The sequence below is a fragment of the Haliotis asinina genome, chromosome 15, assembly GCF_037392515.1.
Source record: "Haliotis asinina isolate JCU_RB_2024 chromosome 15, JCU_Hal_asi_v2, whole genome shotgun sequence".
NCBI lineage: Eukaryota > Metazoa > Mollusca > Gastropoda > Lepetellida > Haliotidae > Haliotis > Haliotis asinina.
This window is the reverse complement of record NC_090294.1, coordinates 50030073-50052097: the sequence shown is the minus strand read 5'-3', so window position 1 is coordinate 50052097 and position 22025 is coordinate 50030073. Positions and strand designations below refer to the sequence as shown.

At 39.4% G+C, this 22025-nt stretch overlaps 1 protein-coding gene across 2 annotated transcripts; it reads right to left on the bottom strand.

Moving 5' to 3' along the window:
* Positions 1 to 1500: 1500 nt before the first annotated feature.
* Positions 1501 to 21445, bottom strand: LOC137265538 (histone acetyltransferase KAT7-like). 2 transcript variants are annotated; one of them, XM_067800957.1, is made up of 13 exons: positions 21311 to 21445; positions 17639 to 17744; positions 16901 to 17173; positions 16318 to 16400; positions 14124 to 14210; positions 10355 to 10561; positions 9545 to 9742; positions 8154 to 8243; positions 7599 to 7739; positions 6769 to 6862; positions 5714 to 5860; positions 4757 to 4863; positions 1501 to 4340 (listed from the first exon to the last, which is right to left on the bottom strand). In XM_067800957.1, the coding sequence occupies exons 1-13, from the start codon at positions 21323 to 21325 to the stop codon at positions 4224 to 4226; spliced, it is 1665 nt and encodes a 554-aa protein (XP_067657058.1). In that variant the 5' UTR covers positions 21326 to 21445; the 3' UTR covers positions 1501 to 4223. The 2 variants fall into 2 exon arrangements, with proteins under 2 accessions (XP_067657058.1, XP_067657057.1); XM_067800956.1 differs by having other exon boundaries at positions 16901 to 17188; positions 21311 to 21412.
* Between the last annotated feature and the right edge of the window lie 580 nt (positions 21446 to 22025).

Genomic DNA, 22025 nt, shown 5'->3' with positions numbered 1-22025 from the left:
TCTTGGAATCGAGGTTGGGGTCGACATAATATTACTTACGATAATATTGGCACTTCGACCACAACCTCGCGTCCGAGGAAGAAAGCGTTATATTCATGCAAAATCCTTTTGGTCAGCAGTGTGTAGTAAGCAGTCTTTATTTTATAAACTCGATGAAACCTTAACTCCATTTTCTATCCTGGAAGCGTGGTAGGGGGTGAACCATCCGATTTAGTATATACCACAGCACAGGCTTCCACAACGCTCACTTCGCACACACAAACAACCAATTTAAGCACAAACTACGGGGTCCGGGGAAAATCTGTGCACAGTGACACCATCACCATCGACGGCAACACAACAATTTGGTGACGTCGAGAAATCAGCAAAATGACGAGCTTCCCACACATTTTCTATACAACGAACTGAAAATCGTTCCTTCTATGACGTCACTGCAGGGCTCTGGCGACAGTTGCGTAACCTGTCTGTGGTGTCGTTTGCGGGCGAGAGAGAAGAAGACGGCTTTTTAACAACTTTTAAGCGCTTGGTGTTAATTAACCACAAGGGGTTTTTTTGTTGTTTTTTTTTTAAAAAAAAGAATGGTGTTCCGTTTATGTTTAACAAGAAATCTTTCATATGCATTGGTAAAATGAGTACCAAAACATGACTTTAGTTGTTCTTTAAGGTAACAACACGTGAGAGTGGTAATTGAGCATACCTAATACCAATTTAACACTTGAGGCGAAATGAGCGGGGGCGCTGTTGGAATGAAAATTTCTTTAGATTCCTCGAAATTAGAACCGAATTCTAAAACTTCTTACTGCATTTCGAATGTATTCCAACTATTCGGGCCAATTGCTGTATATACATAGGAAGTTGAAAAATATCTAACGGCATTTGAGGTGTATTCGAACTGCATTCTAAATATTTCCCTGCCTTCTAATTGCATTCTAAGTACTCTCAACAAGTTCCAGCGAGAATAGAAAAGAAAGGCCACTTCAAATCCAGTCAGGATGTTTTTAATGGGACTCGAAAGAGTCGCAATGTATATCTGTTACTGCTGGACTTAAGGTGAAATACTTTTCAAATGTATCGGGATATTTCGTTTGTAGTTGAATACACCCCGAAAACAGTCAGAACGAGCCGAAGGCTCTTCAAATGAGCCCTGATGCCATCAGAGCAACGCCGAATAGCACAAAAACGTGGCTACCTCTCGTTAAAACGTCAGATAGCATTTGCGAGTCGCATTCTTCCAATGTTTGAAAAATATTGTTTATTTTGACATTCTCTCCCGAAAGCGGTTCGAATATTGGAAACATTTCCTTTTCTGGCTGATTCTCATTGATTCCTGTTCATTCGGAATAAGGATGAAGGACCCCAAAGTCTCCCCATGGTATTTTATTGATCTGGCAGTGTTCAACCGACAATAGTCCGGACCAGCACGCACACGTTGTACAATTGTAGAATCTTCAACGGTGTATTGCACCTCATTATCACTAGAAATAGAACAAAAGACGAGTATTTTATTTAGATGTTTAATTACTTGTTCATTTCAAATGTAACAGATACCTGTTACTGTATACACCCACGTGTAAGTATGTACAGACTGCCAGAGATATTTGATTGTTTTATCCACTGTGTGCTGTAGAGACCTACAAGAGAGCTATAGCAAGATCTACCCCTACTTCTACCAGTGGATGCAGTTCACACACGCAGTATAGAACCCTTTTTAAAAATCTGTACAAATATACATAATTTATCGTAAAATTCAATCTCAAAAGTTACTCACATATAACTTAACATCAACAATATAAATGGTAAAACCAATAAAATAACGGGACAGTCTGAGAACAAATTTTTAAAGATATACACAGAGCACCGCGGACGTTGTAATCAGTTTTACTGTACTCTTGTCCCTTCTTTCAGGTAACCATGGTAACTGCTGTAGTGGAATATATGTCACCCGTAATACTGGCAATCTGTAGCATCTCTTCAGTCTCCATCTTTACCCACAGATCTGCTGGCCCCATCACCAGCTGTCTCGATGAACATGCTAAGATGGCGTTACCCTTAGTCTTTCGCCAAATCCACCCCCATTTTCCTGATGAAGATGGATGTCAGTAATGCCCCCATGACAGGTCAGGCTGTGTCCTGTTCATGGTTGTCAGATGGAGGTTAAAGCAGTGGTCATGACAGTTTAACCCATGCCTCTTTCAGCAGTCCAAACATGAAGATCCTACATTCAAAGATAAACACTTCAAAGATAGAGATCTCACCTTAAGGATGAACTCACGTTCTATCGAGATTCTTGCTTTCAAGGACAATTATTTCACCTTAAAGGATGAAGATCTCACTATCAAAAAATAGGAACACAGTACATCATATAAACATTTTCTATTAAAAAAAAACAAAACAAAAAAAACAAATGCAACCATTTAGGAAGCATGCACATATTTGGAAAGGGTTCGCATTTCTTGATTGATTTAAGATTGTACCGAAATTAGATTCTTTCATTGTAATTTCTCTACTTTCAGCTCCCTGTGAATCATGCGCAGGTGAAAAACATACTAATGTTTCTGGAAGGCTTGGTAACTTCAAAAAGAAAAATACTCAACTCAAACAAGAATGATAATTCTGATGGGCATCTTGCTAACTTATCATTACCATCTTGAACTGCTGGCCCTATAGGTTTCATAACTGCCTGAAGAAGGTATTTGCAAATCTATTCCATTGCAATGTGGATATTGTAAGAAAACATTTCTGTACACTTTTGATAAAAATACTGCAAACCATATGCTTAGGGGCTTCACAGATGGGACCAACGTATTTCATTATATAAAATTCAGATATTATTTCATTCCATTTGACGTTTTTCAGATCTGTAAATTTTATACAATAGTTTGAATTTTCATTTTTAAATTACATTCTGTACCATGTGCACCTGTCTGTGTGTTACTAACCAACAACCTACAGAATGCTTTGATCAAAATGATTCAGAACACTACACTCCATTGTTGTCCAGTTCCAACTGAGCTGGATGGTTCCAAGCTAATGTTCTGCTAGCCTTTAATGGTCAAATACTCCAGCCTTTTATGGTCAAATACTCCTTCAGAAAAACTTGACAACAGTATGCAGCTATCTGTTCTTGTCTTGTTCCTTGTGGGTAGATGATCACACCTCATCCAGCCTGACAATCTTCTGTACCTTCAACATAACTGTCTGGTCCCATGTAGGTTACTTTGTGACAACAGAATCACAGAAAGTTCTCTCCTCCATGGCTGCAGATTCATTCTCACCAACCATCTCCTGCACCACATAGGGGAGTGTCTCACATAACAAGCACAACTCCTACCACACAATGGACAAAGTTTAGTCTTTGAAAAAGCTAGAAGTATCTCATACAATGCAAGAGGCGAGTTTTACCATTCCTGCGTTCCTAATTCCTCAAAGGAGTTTTTGATTTGTCTTCATAGCCTGAAATGTCATCATACCATCCAGAATTTTCTGAAACGCTTTGTATACCAAACAAGTTGTAGTAACACTGTTCAAGGTAGCCACAAATACCTTCCATTACTTATTGCATTCCAGGTTGGGGCTTGCATTCCCAGGATACCAAACCTTGCATGGGTTTGCTCTCACAACAGGACATATCTCATACCAAACTGAGTTTTAGGTTGGTTCTTGCAAGGCTAATATACCTTGTATAGTAAGGTGGCATCGGATTGCTCTTACAAACCACAACTACCTCACAATCATCATGGGTTCTTATGCAAGATACAAACACCTTCTAGTCACAGGATATAAGGTAAGTTCTTGCCAACATCACATGATACCCGGGGTACATCTAACATCTCTCACAGTGGAAGGGGTAGACGATAGTCCTCAATAACATCAATAGATAACAGTTTCAAGATCCAAAACATGCTCCTGGGGGATGAATATCAGGCCAGTACTTCCTCAATGTTTTGTTCACCATTTTGACACCAGAAGATTTGACACTGTACAGTCAGCCTCTGCAGATGCCAGTTTTCCACAATTGGAGTCCGATTCCTTGAGTTTCTAACATGACACAGAGTGTTCACATTTACATCCATCCCTCCATCACTCCATGTGTTACAGACTCAAAAATCTCTACTTCACACCAAGTTTTGAGGACAGAGAGAGTTGATGGTACATGTGGACCCTTACACTCCTGGTGCCCACTATGAACCGGAGGTATCCATGAGACTCAACGAGATGGATGATCATAAAGCAGTATTTGTGCGTTTTGCGGGAGGCGTCCATTTAAGACATCCTGAATCAATGGCCTTGTGGTCAGGTGGACGTTTCGCTTTCTTTTCCAAATAATCATCAATCAGATCCTGCAAAGAAACAATTTACACCTGTCAGAAATGGGGCAAGCAAAATCAAAACCAAAATACAAGAGGAATAAGTCTAAGATGTTTGGAGTATTTGTTAGTATTTGCAATATTCCAGTTACATGGCAATAGTCTGTAAATAATCAAGTCTAGACAAAAGCAAAAGCAACAACATTGATTTATGCAAATGGGATATCATGACATGTGTGTCAACTACATCAGCATGTCTGACCACTTTATCTCATTTGTGGCCCCTCGAGACAGGCATGGGTTGCTGAAGTCCAATTCTCACATGTGTCTTCACAGATGAGTCTAAACAGGAACTCCACATTACCATAGAAAAATAAGGTTGTCCACAATGCTTCAAGGGCATATGGAAATCTGGATGATGTGAAGATGTGAAGAAGAGTGTGCCTCACCTGGCGTTTGAGTACCAAGTGTTTCCCCTTCCAGTATTTCAGCATCCCCAATGCTTGTAATGTGCTGACAATGTCATTAGCATTGATTGCTGTTTCCTGGCTCACATCTGGAAAAATAACAAGTCAGATATGTGTCAAAGATTTCCAATAAAATATGCCACATGATGCAGTATTAGAAATTAGGAGTATGATTCATGATATACCCTCAAACTATACCAGTGCTGTATGTCACTTATCTACCTACCTACCTATCAAGTGACAAGTGGCAGTAGGCGGCATAATGTGATCAACAGTTAAAGGTGAGGGGAGGGGAGGAGAGGGGAAATAGGGTTTAACGTTGTACTTCAGAACATTTCATTCATATGACGACATGCATGAATGTGTATGTGTGACTGCTTGTCCTAGCCCAGACTTCAGCTGCTTTTATAGTGCTAGCTCAATGAAATACCATGACACAGTTAAGCATGAATATCCCTCTGACATTGACTCCTAGCTGATCAGTAAACGCCAAGTGCCAGACAGGGGCAAAAAAGTACCATATTTTAATGTCTTTTGGTATGACGCAGACGTGGATCAAACCTGCGACCCTCTGCTCTCCGGGCAGACCCTCTAACCACTACACTACAGACTCAGCAATCAGTTAAAGAACATGCATATGTAACACAAAATAGATGTTTTATGAAACCTAACTATTAAGACCAATGAAAAGTGCAAGATTGTTTTAGTTTTTACACATACACTTATATGCTTGAAGTCAACCAGTGGTTTATCCTACGCTTGTGCTATAAAAAAATCATTAGTCAATCAGGGTATTAAATACATTCCAGACACAAATGCATATAAAGCTGTTTTAATTTCAACACTACTTACAATAAATGCTCCAACTATACTGTCAGAGATAACATTATTGCCACAAAACAAGGTTGACTTGTGACATACACAGACAAGCAGCGTTACCTTTAATGCAGATCTCGCTCCCACTGTATTTGTGCAGGTAGCCCAGAAGGACTTCCTTCCAGTAGCTGCGGTACGTGATGAGACCCAGGTCCGACAGGGGGCGCTCTGGTGACCCGATCTTCTGTTCCACCTTGCTGAGTAGGTAGCCTAATGGGGCAGACAACCAGGGCTTTGATGAAGACTGGTTAAATTGTGGAAAATGTGGCAATAGAGATCGTTGAATGTTAATCTCTAATGATTGTTACATCTAAAGGGATCTCATTTTGTTAACCCCATGCAAAAATACAAGCTCCAAAGGCACCAATTCTCCATCTTTTTATGCTTATACATGCACAACTTGCTGTGAAATATCACAAAACCTGCCCAAATATCTTGCCCAAACCAATCTTCCTGATATTTCTGTTCCTGTTAATCACTGATGCCATTTATTGAGATATATTTCTACATTCTGCAGACACATAGGTATTGTGCTGACAAAGAACCTCAGTCAGGATGAATTCATGATAGTTAGGTTCTGGCACAACAAAGGGATGTAACTCTGCAATGCAAAATGATGCTAGACTGGTACTCTGCCTACGCTACGCTCAGCAAGCTGGCTACACAAAGGACAGGTCAGGGGTGCTGAGTTCACTCGTTCCATTGGACGCGGCGGTAGTCTAAATATAGCACCAGATGGTCTATCCCAATGAGAAGGAACATATTAATATCACCATATCGCAGTAATAAAGCAGATATATTCTTATCCTTACCATGTGAAGAACCAACACATCGTTTTTCCACAGGAACGAGTCCGCAAGTGCAACACAATTCTGAATATTTATGTGGAGTAATAGACTGGACAGCCGCCATTTATACACTGATGTCATAAAACTACCGGGAGGAATCTCCACCGAAAATGGCGAGCCTGACCTGTCCTTGTAGTGCAGTGATAGCGAAGCGCGGAATAGGGCAGGGGAACCAGTCTAAAAATTATGCCAAATGTATCCTGAACCGACAATGCACCAACATACAAACAGACAGAAGTTCGGATGCCAGTGATTCTGGGAGGTACTCACTGAAGTCTATCAACATCTTGCCGTAACCCTGACGCATGTACTGAGGTAATGTCAAAATGCAGGACACATTGTAATTCAAGAATGAGTTCTTCTCCTGCAAACAAAACAAAGTGTTATGAAAGCAGACAATTAGAAGTGCATAACTGATGTAGAAAACAAGTGAATGGTGTTATAAAAGACTTTCAGTTGTACCACAGGATTCCACCAGTTAAGGAAGTTAAGTACAATCAAGTCTCGTTAACCTGGCATCGTTCATTACAGACAAATTGTCCGATTAACAAGACTGTCAGACAAAATAAATGAGGCTAAATTATGTTTATACAATTTGTTGCTAACAAGGGCGCCGGATAAAGCCAACTGTCAGATAAATGGATGTCAGATTAACAAGACTTGACCATAAATGAATTTACACTAGTTTCTAGAGTTGTATTCCACTGATTAAGGTACATATATACAGGTGATTGTAAGTTAATTCTGTAAAGAAATAAGATACTGAAGTTCAAGATAATACACTGGGTGTGGATATCGTGATGGAATTTTGTGATGCTTATTTGTATGCAACCAAACTCAAAATTATTTGAGTAATAGCCCCGTTAAACTCAATGTACCTAGTGACAGCAAGATCTGTACACTCCCCAGGGAGCTGAGATTGATAATACAATGTGACACTGAGATTGACATCCAATAATCGAGGAAATCAAATACCAGCACTCTGAGCAAGCAATAGTTGCACGGATATGTGCGCTGTATAAATATCCTATAATGGTATTCATTTTCCACTTAATACATACAGGTGCTGCCCGTCTAGGGCTGTACATCGCTGAACTGACCTTTGAGAAGTAGCCGACTATGTGACAGCCTCCCTGGTCATTTTCGGTCATCACATAGAAGAGGAAGGGTTCAACATCAAAGTAGAGTGTCTTGTGATCTAGAAACAACTTGGCCAGCAAACACAGATTCTGACAGTACACCTGCAAACAGAGATGTGATTGTATGTAGCCTATCAGCCAATCAGTGTGGCATATATCCAATGAATGAAATAAGGCCTGTCCGATGGGCTAGCTTTCTGACAGTTGGTCTAAATTTACAGCCAGCGAGGTAGGGGTTGAACCATCTGATTTAATATATACTAGAGGCTTTCACAATGCTTACTTAGTACTCACGAAAGTTTATTCATATTTATTCAAGTCAGATATCAGAACAAATATATTTGGTGTACTTGGGGCCTCAGTGGTTCTTACAACAAACATCGTGTAGAGCAGATGAACTCAACACTCAACAGCTCGCCACACAAAGAAACATGTGCATCCTTGGCAAAATCAATGCTGAAACAGTTACAGAATCAGCTCGAGGGAAAACAAGAATCAGAGAAGACTGCTTCTTACCTTGTTCTTCTTGCCGTCTACTTCAAACACTGATATAGAACCCTTTCTGTAGATCTCATCTCCAGGCGGATGACGCCAGACACATTTGGCCTTAAAAAAAACACATGTGTAAAGACATAAACTCATGGTCTCAGCACATAAATCATCAGGTTATTCTTGTTAAAAAATGTGGGGCTGAAACATTGTGTTCCTGATAAGGAAGAAGTAGATCCTTTCCTTTACAGGCAGAGATGTTCCTTTTCATTCACAATTTCAATGATATGAAAGCTGGGATGTACAGTAGTCACGGAAGTGAGGGTCTAGGTGGTTAGTTCCATTGATCATTCACTGACTTCAAACAAAGAATTAATCATGAAATCAGTCAAATCTTTCACAAACACATTTTTCTTCATCTTTACTTCATCCTCAGGGTTAGAAAAATTTTTTTAAAGAAGTCAACAAAGGGATTTACAGAAGTGTTTCCAACTGTCTATGGGTACAATTGCTACTACACAAGGAAATGTTACTACGCCTGCTACACCGCTGCTATCTACCATCAAGAAGAGTGTGAGTGAGTTTAGTTTTTATGCCGCACTCAGCAATATTCCAGCCATATGGCAGCGGTCTGTAAATAATCGAGTCTGGACCAGACAATCCAGTGATCAACAACATGAGCATCGATCTGCACAATTCGGAACCAATGACATGTGTCAACCAAGTCAGCGAGTCTGACCACCCGATCCCATTAGTCGGCTCTTATGACAAACATAGTCACCTTTTATGGCAAGCATGGGTTGCTGAAGGCCTATTCTACCCCAGAAATTCACGGGTCAATATCAAGAAGAAATTCGATCACATTCAGAGTAGCAAACTGGAGTGAACATAAATCTGCGATTGCAATTACAATGGCTAGTTAATTGTAGGCGTGTTTGAGTGAAATGCTAAATATTATTCAAAACCTTTGACATCACAATTGATGTTATTTTCAACAATTGACGTTATTTTCACAAAAGAACATGAAGGAAGATTAGTCAAATTGAACTTTTCCATTTTAAGTCACACCTAAACATTAGCATGAATAATCAAACACTGAATGGCGATTAAAACCAATGTTCACTGCTCACTTAATCCAGTTTTGTTTTGTACCAGGCCAGATAATTTGTTTGTCGAAGATGTAATTCACCACTATTACAAGTACATGACATCAGTTTGTAGACAATTAAGTCTCAGCCAGACAATTCCATCACATTCCAAACCAAGGCAGAGAGCGTGACAACCCCGTCCAATACAAGAACAGGTTGCCTCAAACCAATTCTAATGCCCACAACGTGATTATCAGAGTTTTACAAGAGGGTGAACAAGAGAGTGAACAAGAGAGTGAACAAGCGATACAACATGACAGAACAACCTACCAGATGCCTTCGGAGAATGGTAGCTGTTCTCATATATTTCAGACAGAATTCACACAGGTAGATTTTCGGTAAGCGGGCATATTCATCTGGATACGGTGACGAATACCATGTGGTCAGTTCCCACCGTCCAATCTCTAACTTTTTTATTCGGTACTCTTGCTGCTCACTCCTCTGGTAGTGCTGCGTTAATTCATGCTCCTAGAAGAAATGACAAATCAATCAGTTTACTCTTGGCAGAATAAAGAAAGGCAAATATAGTCCAGTTTTCCAAGGCTACAGAACAAAATGGAGCTCAGCATGTGATGACACTTCAGTCTTGTGGTTGTTTCTTAATGGCTCTTGCTGTAAACACAGACATTATTCAGCAATCTGTAAAATTTTGAACACAACAAAATGTCAGAAAGGAAACAGTTTAAACTGTTTTAATTTTTCCACGTACTAAGGTGAAATTGAACTTCATGCCTCTGACAATTCAAACTAATGGTTATTTAATCTAGTGTTTCACAGCAGCAGCAGACAAGGCGATTTCTTTGCTCGTCCAGCATGACATTCTGGGCCATATCATTATCAAACACTAGAAACTCAGAAGCCTCAAGATAAATCTGCCTAACACTGTCACCCATCAAACCAATGATGCTTACTTCACCCAATCTGTGACTTGTGTATCAGCCAACATGGCAAAATATACTGTTTACTAACTTGATGCTGATTTGTATCCCAAATACTTTCAGGGCACCAAGACCCTGACTAGTTCTCAAACTAGACCATAGGTGTTGTATCTCATTGACTTTATGTTCCGCCACTACTCACCATTTTTTCACAGGCTTTAGCTTGTGCCTCTTTGAATAACTTAAGATCATACTCTGAGGCCAGTCCATTGAGAAGAGGTTGCCTGGTTGTGTTGTACTTCTCTCGATGCTTCCGATGTTTGTCTTTCTCATCGTCTGACAAATCTGCATGCTTCTTTCTTAAACTTCGTATTCGATCACTCTTGGCTTTTTGTTCTTCTGTCTGTACCTGTATTTGAAAACATGATCCAGACACCAGCCATGAGAAAATGGCACTTGTCTATCAAACCTTCCTTCATTATTCAATATATCTCAGTCTGTAAATAAACATCCTGAACCCCTCAATCACTAAAGCTGTTTCAGAGTGAGTCTAGGTTTATGCCACACTCAGCAATATTCCATCAATACGACAGCAGTTTGTAAATAATTGAGGACCAGAAAATTTAGTGATCACTAACATGAGCATCATGTCTTTTATCAGCATTTAGAAGTTGCTATAGATGACCAAATCTTTTATGGAGAAAACTTCTTAAATCTTTTACACACGTTTCCCCGTCATTTCAGATCCCTTCATCAGGTGAACTGACAGTTGTTACTGACCCCCTTCAGGTCTAACCTATAGTTTTGACACTGTGTCATTCAAACGGTACTGAAAACAATGGGCCATGGATCATGGATCCAGGGTTGAATACAAAGGTTAAGGTAGGACACTATTAATTTCAATCACTCTGTCTCATGAAAAAGGCTCCTTGAGTGATCAGAATCACTGTCTTTTCTAGAGGTGAGAGTCATTATCACTATTTATGCTCAAAAACTTCACTAGCAATTTGGGCCGGGAAAACAAACTGACCCAAGCCCTTTGTCACTAGTAACTCTATGCTAAACTAAGAGAAAGACATGCGCAAGTAAACAGTTAAAAAGCTATTTTAAAATTTATCCTGGAGGAACATTAAGATGTCTAATTACTGTTGATACTGTATTGATACAAATTTGAAAATTTTAGAATATATTTTATAATTGTAAGCTTATCCTATGTCAAAGTATGCACTTCTATCTCTTAAAATGACACTGAGTGGTATGATGTAAGCTTTTTCTGTATAGGCCTCTCTTGTTGATCTGCCCATACACTCCATGCTACCGTCACTATAAGACAGCTTCTCTGAAACATCATTCTCTTTCTTGGAGTCACTGAATAACATCCATATAGGAGATGTGGGTAGCGGGAAGGATGTTTGGGAATCCATCCCATGAGATAGCGATGCTCATATAAATATACAATTTACACTAAAATTTACAAACTAACAACTTATCCTATCTCACAGTATGCACTTATCCCACAGTTGGACAGCATGACGCAGATACCTTGTGTTCTGATAGTGCGAACAGTGGAACTGTGTAGACTGGAAACAACCTTAGATAGCGATGCTGAATGGAGGACTCACACAGTTCCTATGTTTGTGACAAGTTCTCCTGAACTCCTGGGCTTACTGAACATGTCTCCCAGGGAGATGGGTGCGCCTGAGCAATGTGGTGTTCGGCCTCAACCTCCGAAGAAGGAAGTAACCAAATGAATTTAAATCACAGACAATAATCAGGCCAGTCCCTGCTTCAAGAAGACCCCGGCCACAAGTAGGTGAAACAGAAGCACAACTGGGGAAACTAAGTGTTAATGTTCAGTTCTAGAACAGCATCAAATTGACCCTCACTCCTTTACACAACCTGGAACAAAGGATGTGCCCGGCCACTTTGGAGTCAGAAAGCAATGAAATCCACTGGAATTTGGAAGCGATCACACTTCACTGACATAATTACTCTGTGGAGTAGAGGACATAACATAAACATAAACCTCCATGCACATCATATTAATTTATATGTACGATGTGAGTGTAGATCTATGGTTTATGTTTAACCTACAGTGCCATAAAGGGTTCCTGTGAGTAAGCATGAATGTCGAACACATCTGTATCTTCTTACTAATTGTATCTCAGGACCATGCTTGGTGGCTGTATTCCGATGGCTTTGTATGGAAGCCAAGTGAAGTAATTCTTAAACCCATAACTTGAAAGCAATGATTGAGATCTTGTTCAACTTTGTTTTGAATTTAGAGAGGAAGCAGTAATGCATACGCAGAACTGTCCCTCAGCTGCGTTGGTGGGCTGTTGTAAGCTGCTGTGTTAGTACAAGAGTTCTGAACTAGAGGAGTCATAGGACATCTGTGACAGACAGGTCTCGCATGTAAAGTGAAGAGAAGATTCTATCTGAATGCCAGAAGCAACCTTCCATGAGAGCGGTCAAGGAACAGCCGCTACTGAAGCCATTGTGCGGTTAATGCATGAATCTTGTGAGGAGTGACACAGTGGAGACCCAGGGAAGATCTTGCCATATTTCTTCTACTTGAACCACATGTGACTGACATCAAGAACAAGAGGCTCAATTAAAGAAGCAGCAGCAGCCATGCTACCAGGAAGAAGATTGTCACTTCACTCGAAGTCCAGGAAACTGGTACAATCCGAGTAGAGAGACGTACAGAGGCAGAAGCCCCGTCAATAGTAGTAGCACACTGAGATCTATAAAGGGAGCCCCGATGAGTAGATCTACTATCAGTAGAGCCATATCGATGTCTGTGTTGATGTGTAACTCCACAAAATTAGAATGACTCGGTGAAAGTCACATCTATGCTGAGGAGACATATCACTGTAGGATCCAACAGAGTTCAGGACGTACTCAGATGAGAAACGTGATCTGTTGGAATACCACTGGGCAGTAAATCGTTGGGCAAACATCAGTTCAAAACATGCTGTTTGGGGGAATATCAGTTCGGCAAATGGTGGCAATTTGGCAAGTGGTGTCAGTTTGGCAATTCATGATGTGATGAGGTCCACGCAGGTGAAACAGGTGAAAACTGGTAGGTTTCGACAAAATAGATGTTAGGGGTGGCTGAATACCAGAGACAACATTCCTCTTCATTGAAGGGGAACCAGTCAGCAAAGAAGCAGCTAGATGACACTGAGGCAAGGTAGACAGATTTCTTTCACAACTGACTGAATGACAAGAACGAGACTGACTGCAGCACATCCTCAGTAACTGTGGAGGGACTAAGTGCTTCTAGCGCCTAGTCTAGTAACAAGACCAACAGCAAACCAACAGAAGCAAGCCTTAGCATATACACCAAACTCCTTAAAGGTGTGATGTTTCCATTTTCTGCACTGAGAATCAAACTTGCATTGATCAACACAATCCAAACACAGCAAATGAGAATCATAGCCCAAAAAACACTTCTACCGATTAACCTTTCCTCCCATTTTGTTGAGAATAAGTGGACACGTCCGCACAAGTGTGCGAGAAGAGAAAGAATGATGTTTCAGAGATAGTCATATGAGCAGTTACTGATAAATGCTGCATGCTTTGCATGAGTTCGGAAGTTGTCTTATAATGACAGCAGCATGCAATGTTTGGCCGGATGGACAAAAGAGGCCTAGAAGGAAAAAGATTACACCATTTCACTCAGTGTTGAATCAAGAGATAGAATTGGATACCGTGACATAGGATAAGTTTAAAAATTTATGAATATTTTACATAACATTTATAATTCAATGCCACGGAGATGATGACATGTATTGTGACTGTCATCAATAATAGATACAATGAGAAGACATGATTCCAATTTAAACATTCAATAAATCAACATTGTTCATATATAGCATAAAGTTGACACAAAATAGGTCTGTATATGTAACTTTATCAAAACATTGAGAAGATCTAGTTTTATTGTAAATCAATGATCATGCTACCTGTCTCCTCAAATCTCGTCTGTCATTCAAAACAGCAACTATTTTCTTCCTTTCTTCAGAACTCTTTTGTCGGTCATCATATCGTCGCTGGCGAAGAGAACAGACATGCTTTGTAAGATTGCAAATCTATCTAATTTATCTAATTTCAGATGAGGACCGAAAATGATTAACCATGAGCTATTCCACATTGAAGACATTTCCGTAACAACCACTGAAACTTCAGTGCACTCAAACTCGGACTCTGTTTTTTCCTGGATTGCTGTATAAACCAGACTGAACTTGTGGTCCTGATGTAATCATGCTTTGTTGTCATAATGAAAAGCTCTGTATCTCGGACTCTCTTTATTTCAGACCAAAGTGTCAGCTCGAAAACGTAGTTACACGTAAAAACATAGCTTTATAATCCATACTGAGCAGGAAGTCTGCTTAGCCAAAAAACCTTGAATAAAGAACCCGTTGATTGGTTTCGTTATTTTGTCTCTTATTTACTGAGGGGAAGGTGTGCTTGGCCAATAAACCTTGAATAAAGAACCAGTTGATAGGTCTATATGTATAGGAGAAAACACGCCGCCGAGGTTCTGGTAGACAATGTAAAACCGGAGGGGGAGGAAAATCCCAAGGATCTGAATCTGAAGGATTTCACGACCCCGATGGTTTTATATTGTCTACCAAAACCGAGGAGAAGTGTTTTCTCTATCATATATACTGTCAGTGATGGGTAACTACAATGTAGATGATCATTTAATGAAGCTACATAACAATAACTGAAGAGTGCGTAAAATCAATTTAATGACCTGTAAGTAGATAACTTAAGCCCTCCAGCTTCGTCAGCCCGGTGGCCGTGCGTTAGAGTGCCTGCCTACAGATGAGAGAATTGCGGTTCCAATATTGCTTCGGAAAACCTTTGTATAGTGACATTAATCTTGAACGATATTTTTCAATTGATTTCAAACACTCATGCATCATTTGAATGTTGATGTTTATGTAAAGTTAGGAGACGTAAACCCTGGGAAGTGGTCTTACTAACGAAAAGTAAAACCTGTCCCTCCAAAACAAAAACCTCAAATGCAGTTATTCTGGGAAAACAACAGATGACCTAATAAACAGTGAGAAGCACACTTTAGGTTTATATATTTTGTCTAGCACTGAACGCTTATTTACCTTGGATGTGATTTACACTAATTTGCAAACTATAATTAAGATGATCTTGTAAACTCAAGTGTTAGTGTAATTCAAGCCATCAGGCATCGATATAGGAAATTTCTGTGTGACTCAGACTGCCGTATAATTCCCAAGCTGGTCAGAATTAGACAGAGTGCAGTGTAATCTCTGTTCATTGAGTGGGAATGAGAAGGATTTGAGACAACTGAGTCTCAGATAGAGCCTAGTTTCAAAGTGGGAAGACACCCAAGAGAACAGTTTGTAATCAGATGAACTTGAGTTTTGAAGTTTCAGATCCTGTCAGTCCACCAACAGTGAGTTGTGGTGCATTATGTCAGTGAAAATCATAATCAGCGAGTTTAAAGTCATGTCAGCAATATATCAGCCATATTTTGCACACCTGCAGTTGAGTAGAAGTTAGGCATGTGAGTAGGCATGTGGGTTGGGCACATTGTAAGAGTGCTCAAACGTGCTCTATGAACAGTTATGTGAGAAGACATATAAGTGAGTATGTGGGTTTGTCAGCAGTTGGTGATCTAGCGAGGAAGTGGGCAGTTGGTTAGAGGACGTGTGAGTGATGAAATGGGTATGTAAAGGTCATGTATGCACATTACTGGGTATCTGAACTGATATGTTGGTAAGATTGTTTATAGACAGCATGTGTGTCAGTGAGAAGGTATTCACATGTGTCTGTGTTTGTGTAGTGTCAGGTTGATACAAGAACAGTTCAGATATGTGAACAAACATGTGAGCATGTGAGATAGTATACTGGTATGTCAGATGGCTGGTCAGTTGTTAGGTATGTGAACAAACGTGAGCATGTAAGATAGTATATCGGTATGTCAGATGGCTGGTCAGTTGTTAGGTATGTGAACAAACATGTGAGCATGTGAGATAGTATATCGGTATGTCAGATGGCTGGTCAGTTGTTAGGTATGTGAACAGACATGTGAGCATGGGAGATAGTATATCGGTATGTCAGTTGTTAGTTATGTGAACAGACACGCATTTTAAGTGCAATTATTGGTCATACCTTGCATTCCTCAGCGGTAGTATTGTGATACAAGGGACAAGCGGTCAGTGTCCGGTGGGTGGCATTACGACCACTCAGATGACCTGAAACATAAACACATCCTGGAATCTAAATCCTTCCTCATCAGAAGAATCTCTCACCAAGATTGTTCATATCTCTGAGCAAAACAAAATCATGCATCCACACTCACAGCATATTTCTATTGTGAATACACATCCAACTGTTCAATGGCTTGTTTACAGAATCACTCAGTACATAAACTTAAAAATGTTTTTTAGATACATTCTTTACCGTTAGCAGCGGAGTGGTTTTCAAATAGGGAGACAGAAAAAGAAAGGACAAATACACAATTACAAAGACTAGCATCTTGAAAACGGTAAAAATGTTGATGACTAAAAGGAACTACTTCATAAATATATGTTATATATCTTTATCTTCATATTCCTTTTCAAAGCTGGTATAGCTAATAATATTTAAATAAAACAGACTAATTTTCATCACTGCTTCAAACAAGCATTACAGTACTGAGGACCTATTCTAACCATGTAAAATATGGGACTGTATCACATCATAGTATAACAACCTTTGGAATCACAGCCAGGCAAGGGACACCGGGACGATGTCTCGTCATAGTTTGTTTGAGGTGTTGCTCGTTTCTCAGTAACTGCCCAAAGAGGGAAGTCAGATGGTATATCACAGTCTTTCTTATTGTTTGTGTGACTGTGGTCTGTGAGTACTCGCGGATGCTTTCCTCGACTCCTCTTCTCTGGGGGGCCTTTGCCAGACTGGTCAGGTTCCGACTCGGAACCAGACACCCGCGGCTCTCGTTTCCTCTTGAAGGCTGGCCGCTGGACAACTGCAACACCAGGCTCTACTTACAGAAATACTGTACATTAAAATAATATCTGGAACAACAGAGAGTCGCAACCCTTCATCAGAGGTCATAAATACACATACAGAGTTCAAAGCCATTGGGAACTTGGGTTGTGAATGTTTGCCGATATGGTTGAGAATCTGCAGACAATATAAATCTTTTACTGCCATGGAACCTTAAGTTTATATCCGAACACTGCAATTGATAACGATACATGATACATACACATTTAAACTGGTGACATTTTACCATGATTTAACATAAGAACTATAGAAGGATTGTGAAATCACATACATTTTCAATATGAAATATTCTGTTACTTTTCCATTATGAGAAATCAGTGAACTCACACTAGTTTTCATTTCAAATCTGTAAATTCTCAGAATACAAGTATTTTCAAAAATGTTCCTCTAAATATTGGGAATGTGAATATATAGTGGTTCTCACCTGTAGATCGCCGTGTGACGCGGACTGGCATCAGGTCATCATCACTGTCGTCCTGGGTCCCTGCTGACATGTCACTCTCCTCCGACACAGACTCAACATGTGACCGCTGCAACAAGTCAATCTGTTGGTGAATGTTGTTAAATGTTGGAGTAAGTCTTTATGCCACTCTTACGAACATTCCATCAAACCATGATGGTATGGGCTTCAGACTGTAGCCATGTAGGGAATCAAAGTAATGTCTGGGATGTGACAGGTGAAGGCGTTAACAACTTTGCTACCACAAGGTATGTACGACAGTGAATAATACATTCTGGGCCACACAAAGCAAGGGCTGGTACTAGTACAACTCAAAGAACTAAGTACACCAAATGCAGGCAATTTGGGAAAATGACTAGGATCATAAAATATTGTTCTCTATTTTTCACTATTTCACCACTGGCCAGAGCTCCAGATAAGTTTTTGGACATGTGGGTATGTTACATTTGATACCCCTTCTATTTACAAGTGGGTATCTACACCTTTAGATACCCATACCACAATTTCAGATGTCTTCACTCTAACACTTCAATGCTGCAAATAGCTAATGTTAAAAGTTCATTTCATTTAAAATATCAATGGCAATTGATTCTGATTGTGAAACAGAGAACTTGCCTAGTAATTCATGAAATGGTCCTCCAGCGAAGTAGTTTTCTGTTTATAGAGCATACAAAAATAGATATTTTACTTTCAGTGTGTGGAAGCTTTCTACCACACTTGCTCACCATTATCGATTTGTCTACGAAAAAGAAACTACTATTTGATTGGTGGCTATTTATAGATGAGCCAATCAGTGGAGGGTTGAAAAACCACGATTAGTACTAGTATTCTATATATGTTGCACATTTTATTTGCATTTTAAACGTGAATACAGGCTTGAATTAAAAAGATACGCAACACGATGTTGATATATTGGGTAAATAAGCATTGTTATTTTGACACAGAGTAAACATAAGTATTTAGTGTTTTTCATATGGTAGCATTTACTTTTCTTGCGGATTCCAACTTTTCCATAGTGTATTTTACACAAATACACAGCTTATCTGGAGGTCTGACAGGCCTCAATCTGATAAAATAACTGTAAGGATCAAAGCATTTTCCTCTATGTAGGTCCTGTTATCTGTGAAAAAAGTCACTTGTTCAGAACCACAATATTTGGCATAACTCTATTGATATGAATTGGGAAATGGTCAGTTTTTTTCGACTTATAATCCAGATATGGGAATGAAGATCGGCCTCTAAGCATGCCTGGATAACGCAATACATTGGTTACATGGACTTGAAGTGTTCAAATCATTCAAAAACTGGTCTTGTGCATCCTACTTACTGAATTACTATCAAAACAATCATAAAACAATCAGTTGACAACACAAAAACACTAAATAAGAGTGTAGTTTTTGCTGGAATATTGCTGCGAGGGACACCAGAAATGGGCTTCACACATTGTACCCATGTATGGAGTCATACCCAGGTCCTCAGCATGACGAGCAAATGCTTTAACCACGAAGTTACCCTACCAGCCTCACAGGGCATATCAAGTAAAACACTACTGTGTCAAACATCAATGTATCATACTGTTGTCTCACAATAAACGCTTAGCCCCTGCGAATTCATTATTCAGACAATATGTTGTGGATGTGCCAAGCCTATTGGTAACTGTTGCTCTGTGTGCCAATAGCTTTCACACTATGGCACTTGACTTTATTATGATGTTCAAACCATGGTGAGGAATCAGTTACCAGAAATCTCATCCATCACAAAATATGAACATTTCAGAGCTTTACCTTGACCTTCTCAGAAAACCCAGAGTCAGAGTTAATGTCAGTACAGATTCCTAGATTACAATATAATTTTATGTCAGAAATAAAGAAAAGAGGCCATAATGCTGTCTCACACTTGCATTGTCAAGATACAACTTTAAACTTTCTCTATGAAATATTAAACGGGAATATTCTTTTATATCACTGTATTTCGAGTTAATGAAGACCTGTGGAATGGTCAGAACTTCAGTTCTTCAATGAGTGATATGTCATAGAAAACTTGAAACCTGACAGCATTTGAAACGTCCATTAACAGGTCCATCCAGGGCAGGTGAAACAGAGTTTCACACCATGCTCACAACTAATGCACTTAAATATCATTCAAAATAACCACTAGCCCAATGCTAGGTAAAACTTCCCCGGGCTAGTAAAAACAGATTGATGGTGGCCTTGTTTGCAAGCGTAAATTTTCAGTCTGTGAAAAATTCCCAACTGCAAATGGCACCATGGTCTCATTTCCACCCTGACTGACTGACAGTGTTCTTGGCCACTGTTTTAATAGTTATAAACCTGAGATTTGTGCTGCATCATCTGGTCCTGACAATTTGTAACGTATATGTTTAACTTTGAACTTTAAGAGAGAAAGTAAATGCTGGTAAATTTTCATTTGGAACAGTAACTTTCAAAACTTCCTTGCCCTGTTAACTAGTAATCCTGAAAAATCATTTCATACACTGCACTCATACAGCAAATCGTGGTCTTTGTATTACTCTGGACTTTGTTGGTTTCAACATGCTAGCCCACTGAGGCACCATGCTGTCTTCACATAGAAATCTCAGTATACACAGCAAACTGACCACCAGCTGATCAGGCTTTGACATCATCTCAGTCAACAAGTATCATCATTTAACATCTTATGGTTTAAGTTTGTTTTTTGTTAATCGCTGGTTTGGGATAACAAAGACACTGACTTCAAAATAAGTGTTCCTGACAGAGTTCCACATGCAACCACCTTATTATTTCAAGTTTACACTTCCAGTCTCTCGCAAGTACATATTTTGTACATAATGTGATTTGTGAAAACTTGCAGTAAATCAGAATGAAAAATTATACATTGGGTGCTGAAATATGTTACCTAACTTAATGACCAGAAATGATTCAACTAATTCTCAATACTGATTGTACAACTACCATTAACATACATACTACTGAAACCAAATATTGTGTTACCATGGTAACAATTAGGTACATGTAATAAGTACAGAAAATGAACATAGGCAGTGCTACACATTGACCATTAATCCAAAGAAATCAGTGGAATACTATCTACATATCTGCACAGGAGCTCCTCTAACACTAAACAAACTGAATATTCTACCACTTGGGTACCTATCAGATCACTGACACCAAGGACTTTATTCAACATGGGCGTACTATCACTCCATATTCCAGACAACAGAGCCTACATCTAAATATGAAAAATGTCAACTGATAGAACAAACTGGCCAGTAGTGGTTAAAATAACACTTGCCCAGAACAAATCGTTGTTTACAACTGTTTGTTGTTATGTGAAATGGATCAGGATTACTCATACTCAACCTCTATTACTGGCTCACAACAATCTATCGGGATTACAAATACGATTTCACATGCAGGCAACATACTATAGGATGACTTAGAAATTCAAAAATTGCTTTATAGTCCTTCGCCATCAAGCGGGAACTTGTTTCTACGATTTTCTTCGCCGTTTAAAATCCCTAGTCGCCATTTCATTGATCAGAAATATTTGCTGATGGCGCGTTAATGGCGATCTGTCGGTTTTCATGACGATCTGACAGATTACGTATTTGATAAGGATAGTGATGTGGGTGTTTACCGTTCGACGAGGCATTTTTCTGTGAAATTATGAAGTTTTTAAACACTTGTGGCAGGTTTCCAAGAAAATTTCGTAGGCATTAGCCGCCGGTCGCGGTAAAATTTGAACTTCCGGTTGCATTTAATCTGTACTTCCGCTTTTTACGCGCTCCTAGTGGAGACTATGTGAAACTAGAGTTATGCCCCTTGGGAAGAGAGGCGTCATCTTGGAATGTGACGAAGCCGGGGTGGTTTCATATGAACACCAACTGATATTTGTTCCTTAATATTTATAGTTTTAAACATTTAGTGATCATCTTGTATGATAATATTACACAGACTGTCTTTCCAACTGTCTCTATGCATTAAGTCCTCCGGCTACACGTTACGATCATTGCTATTGGATTTCATTTTAACGAAGCTTATTGTCTTAGCATCTTTCACGTATACTCAGTGGTGATTTAAGAATTTGAGGGTTTGTTGTGTAAAGAATAACGCATTCACTCAAGTCATTCACAAGTCTATTGATTGACACTTTGATCATCGTTCAGGTTACCTACAGAGATACCCGTGCCTCAGCCAAGTCCGCTAATTAAGAAAGACGAAGGCCACACATTTTATATTAACAACGTAGGTCTTGGCAAATATTGTCAAAACAAAACACCACAATTTGATGAATAGAATATTTTATAGAATAGCATGTGAATTAGGCAGTTTCTCAGTTTGAGAGGATGATG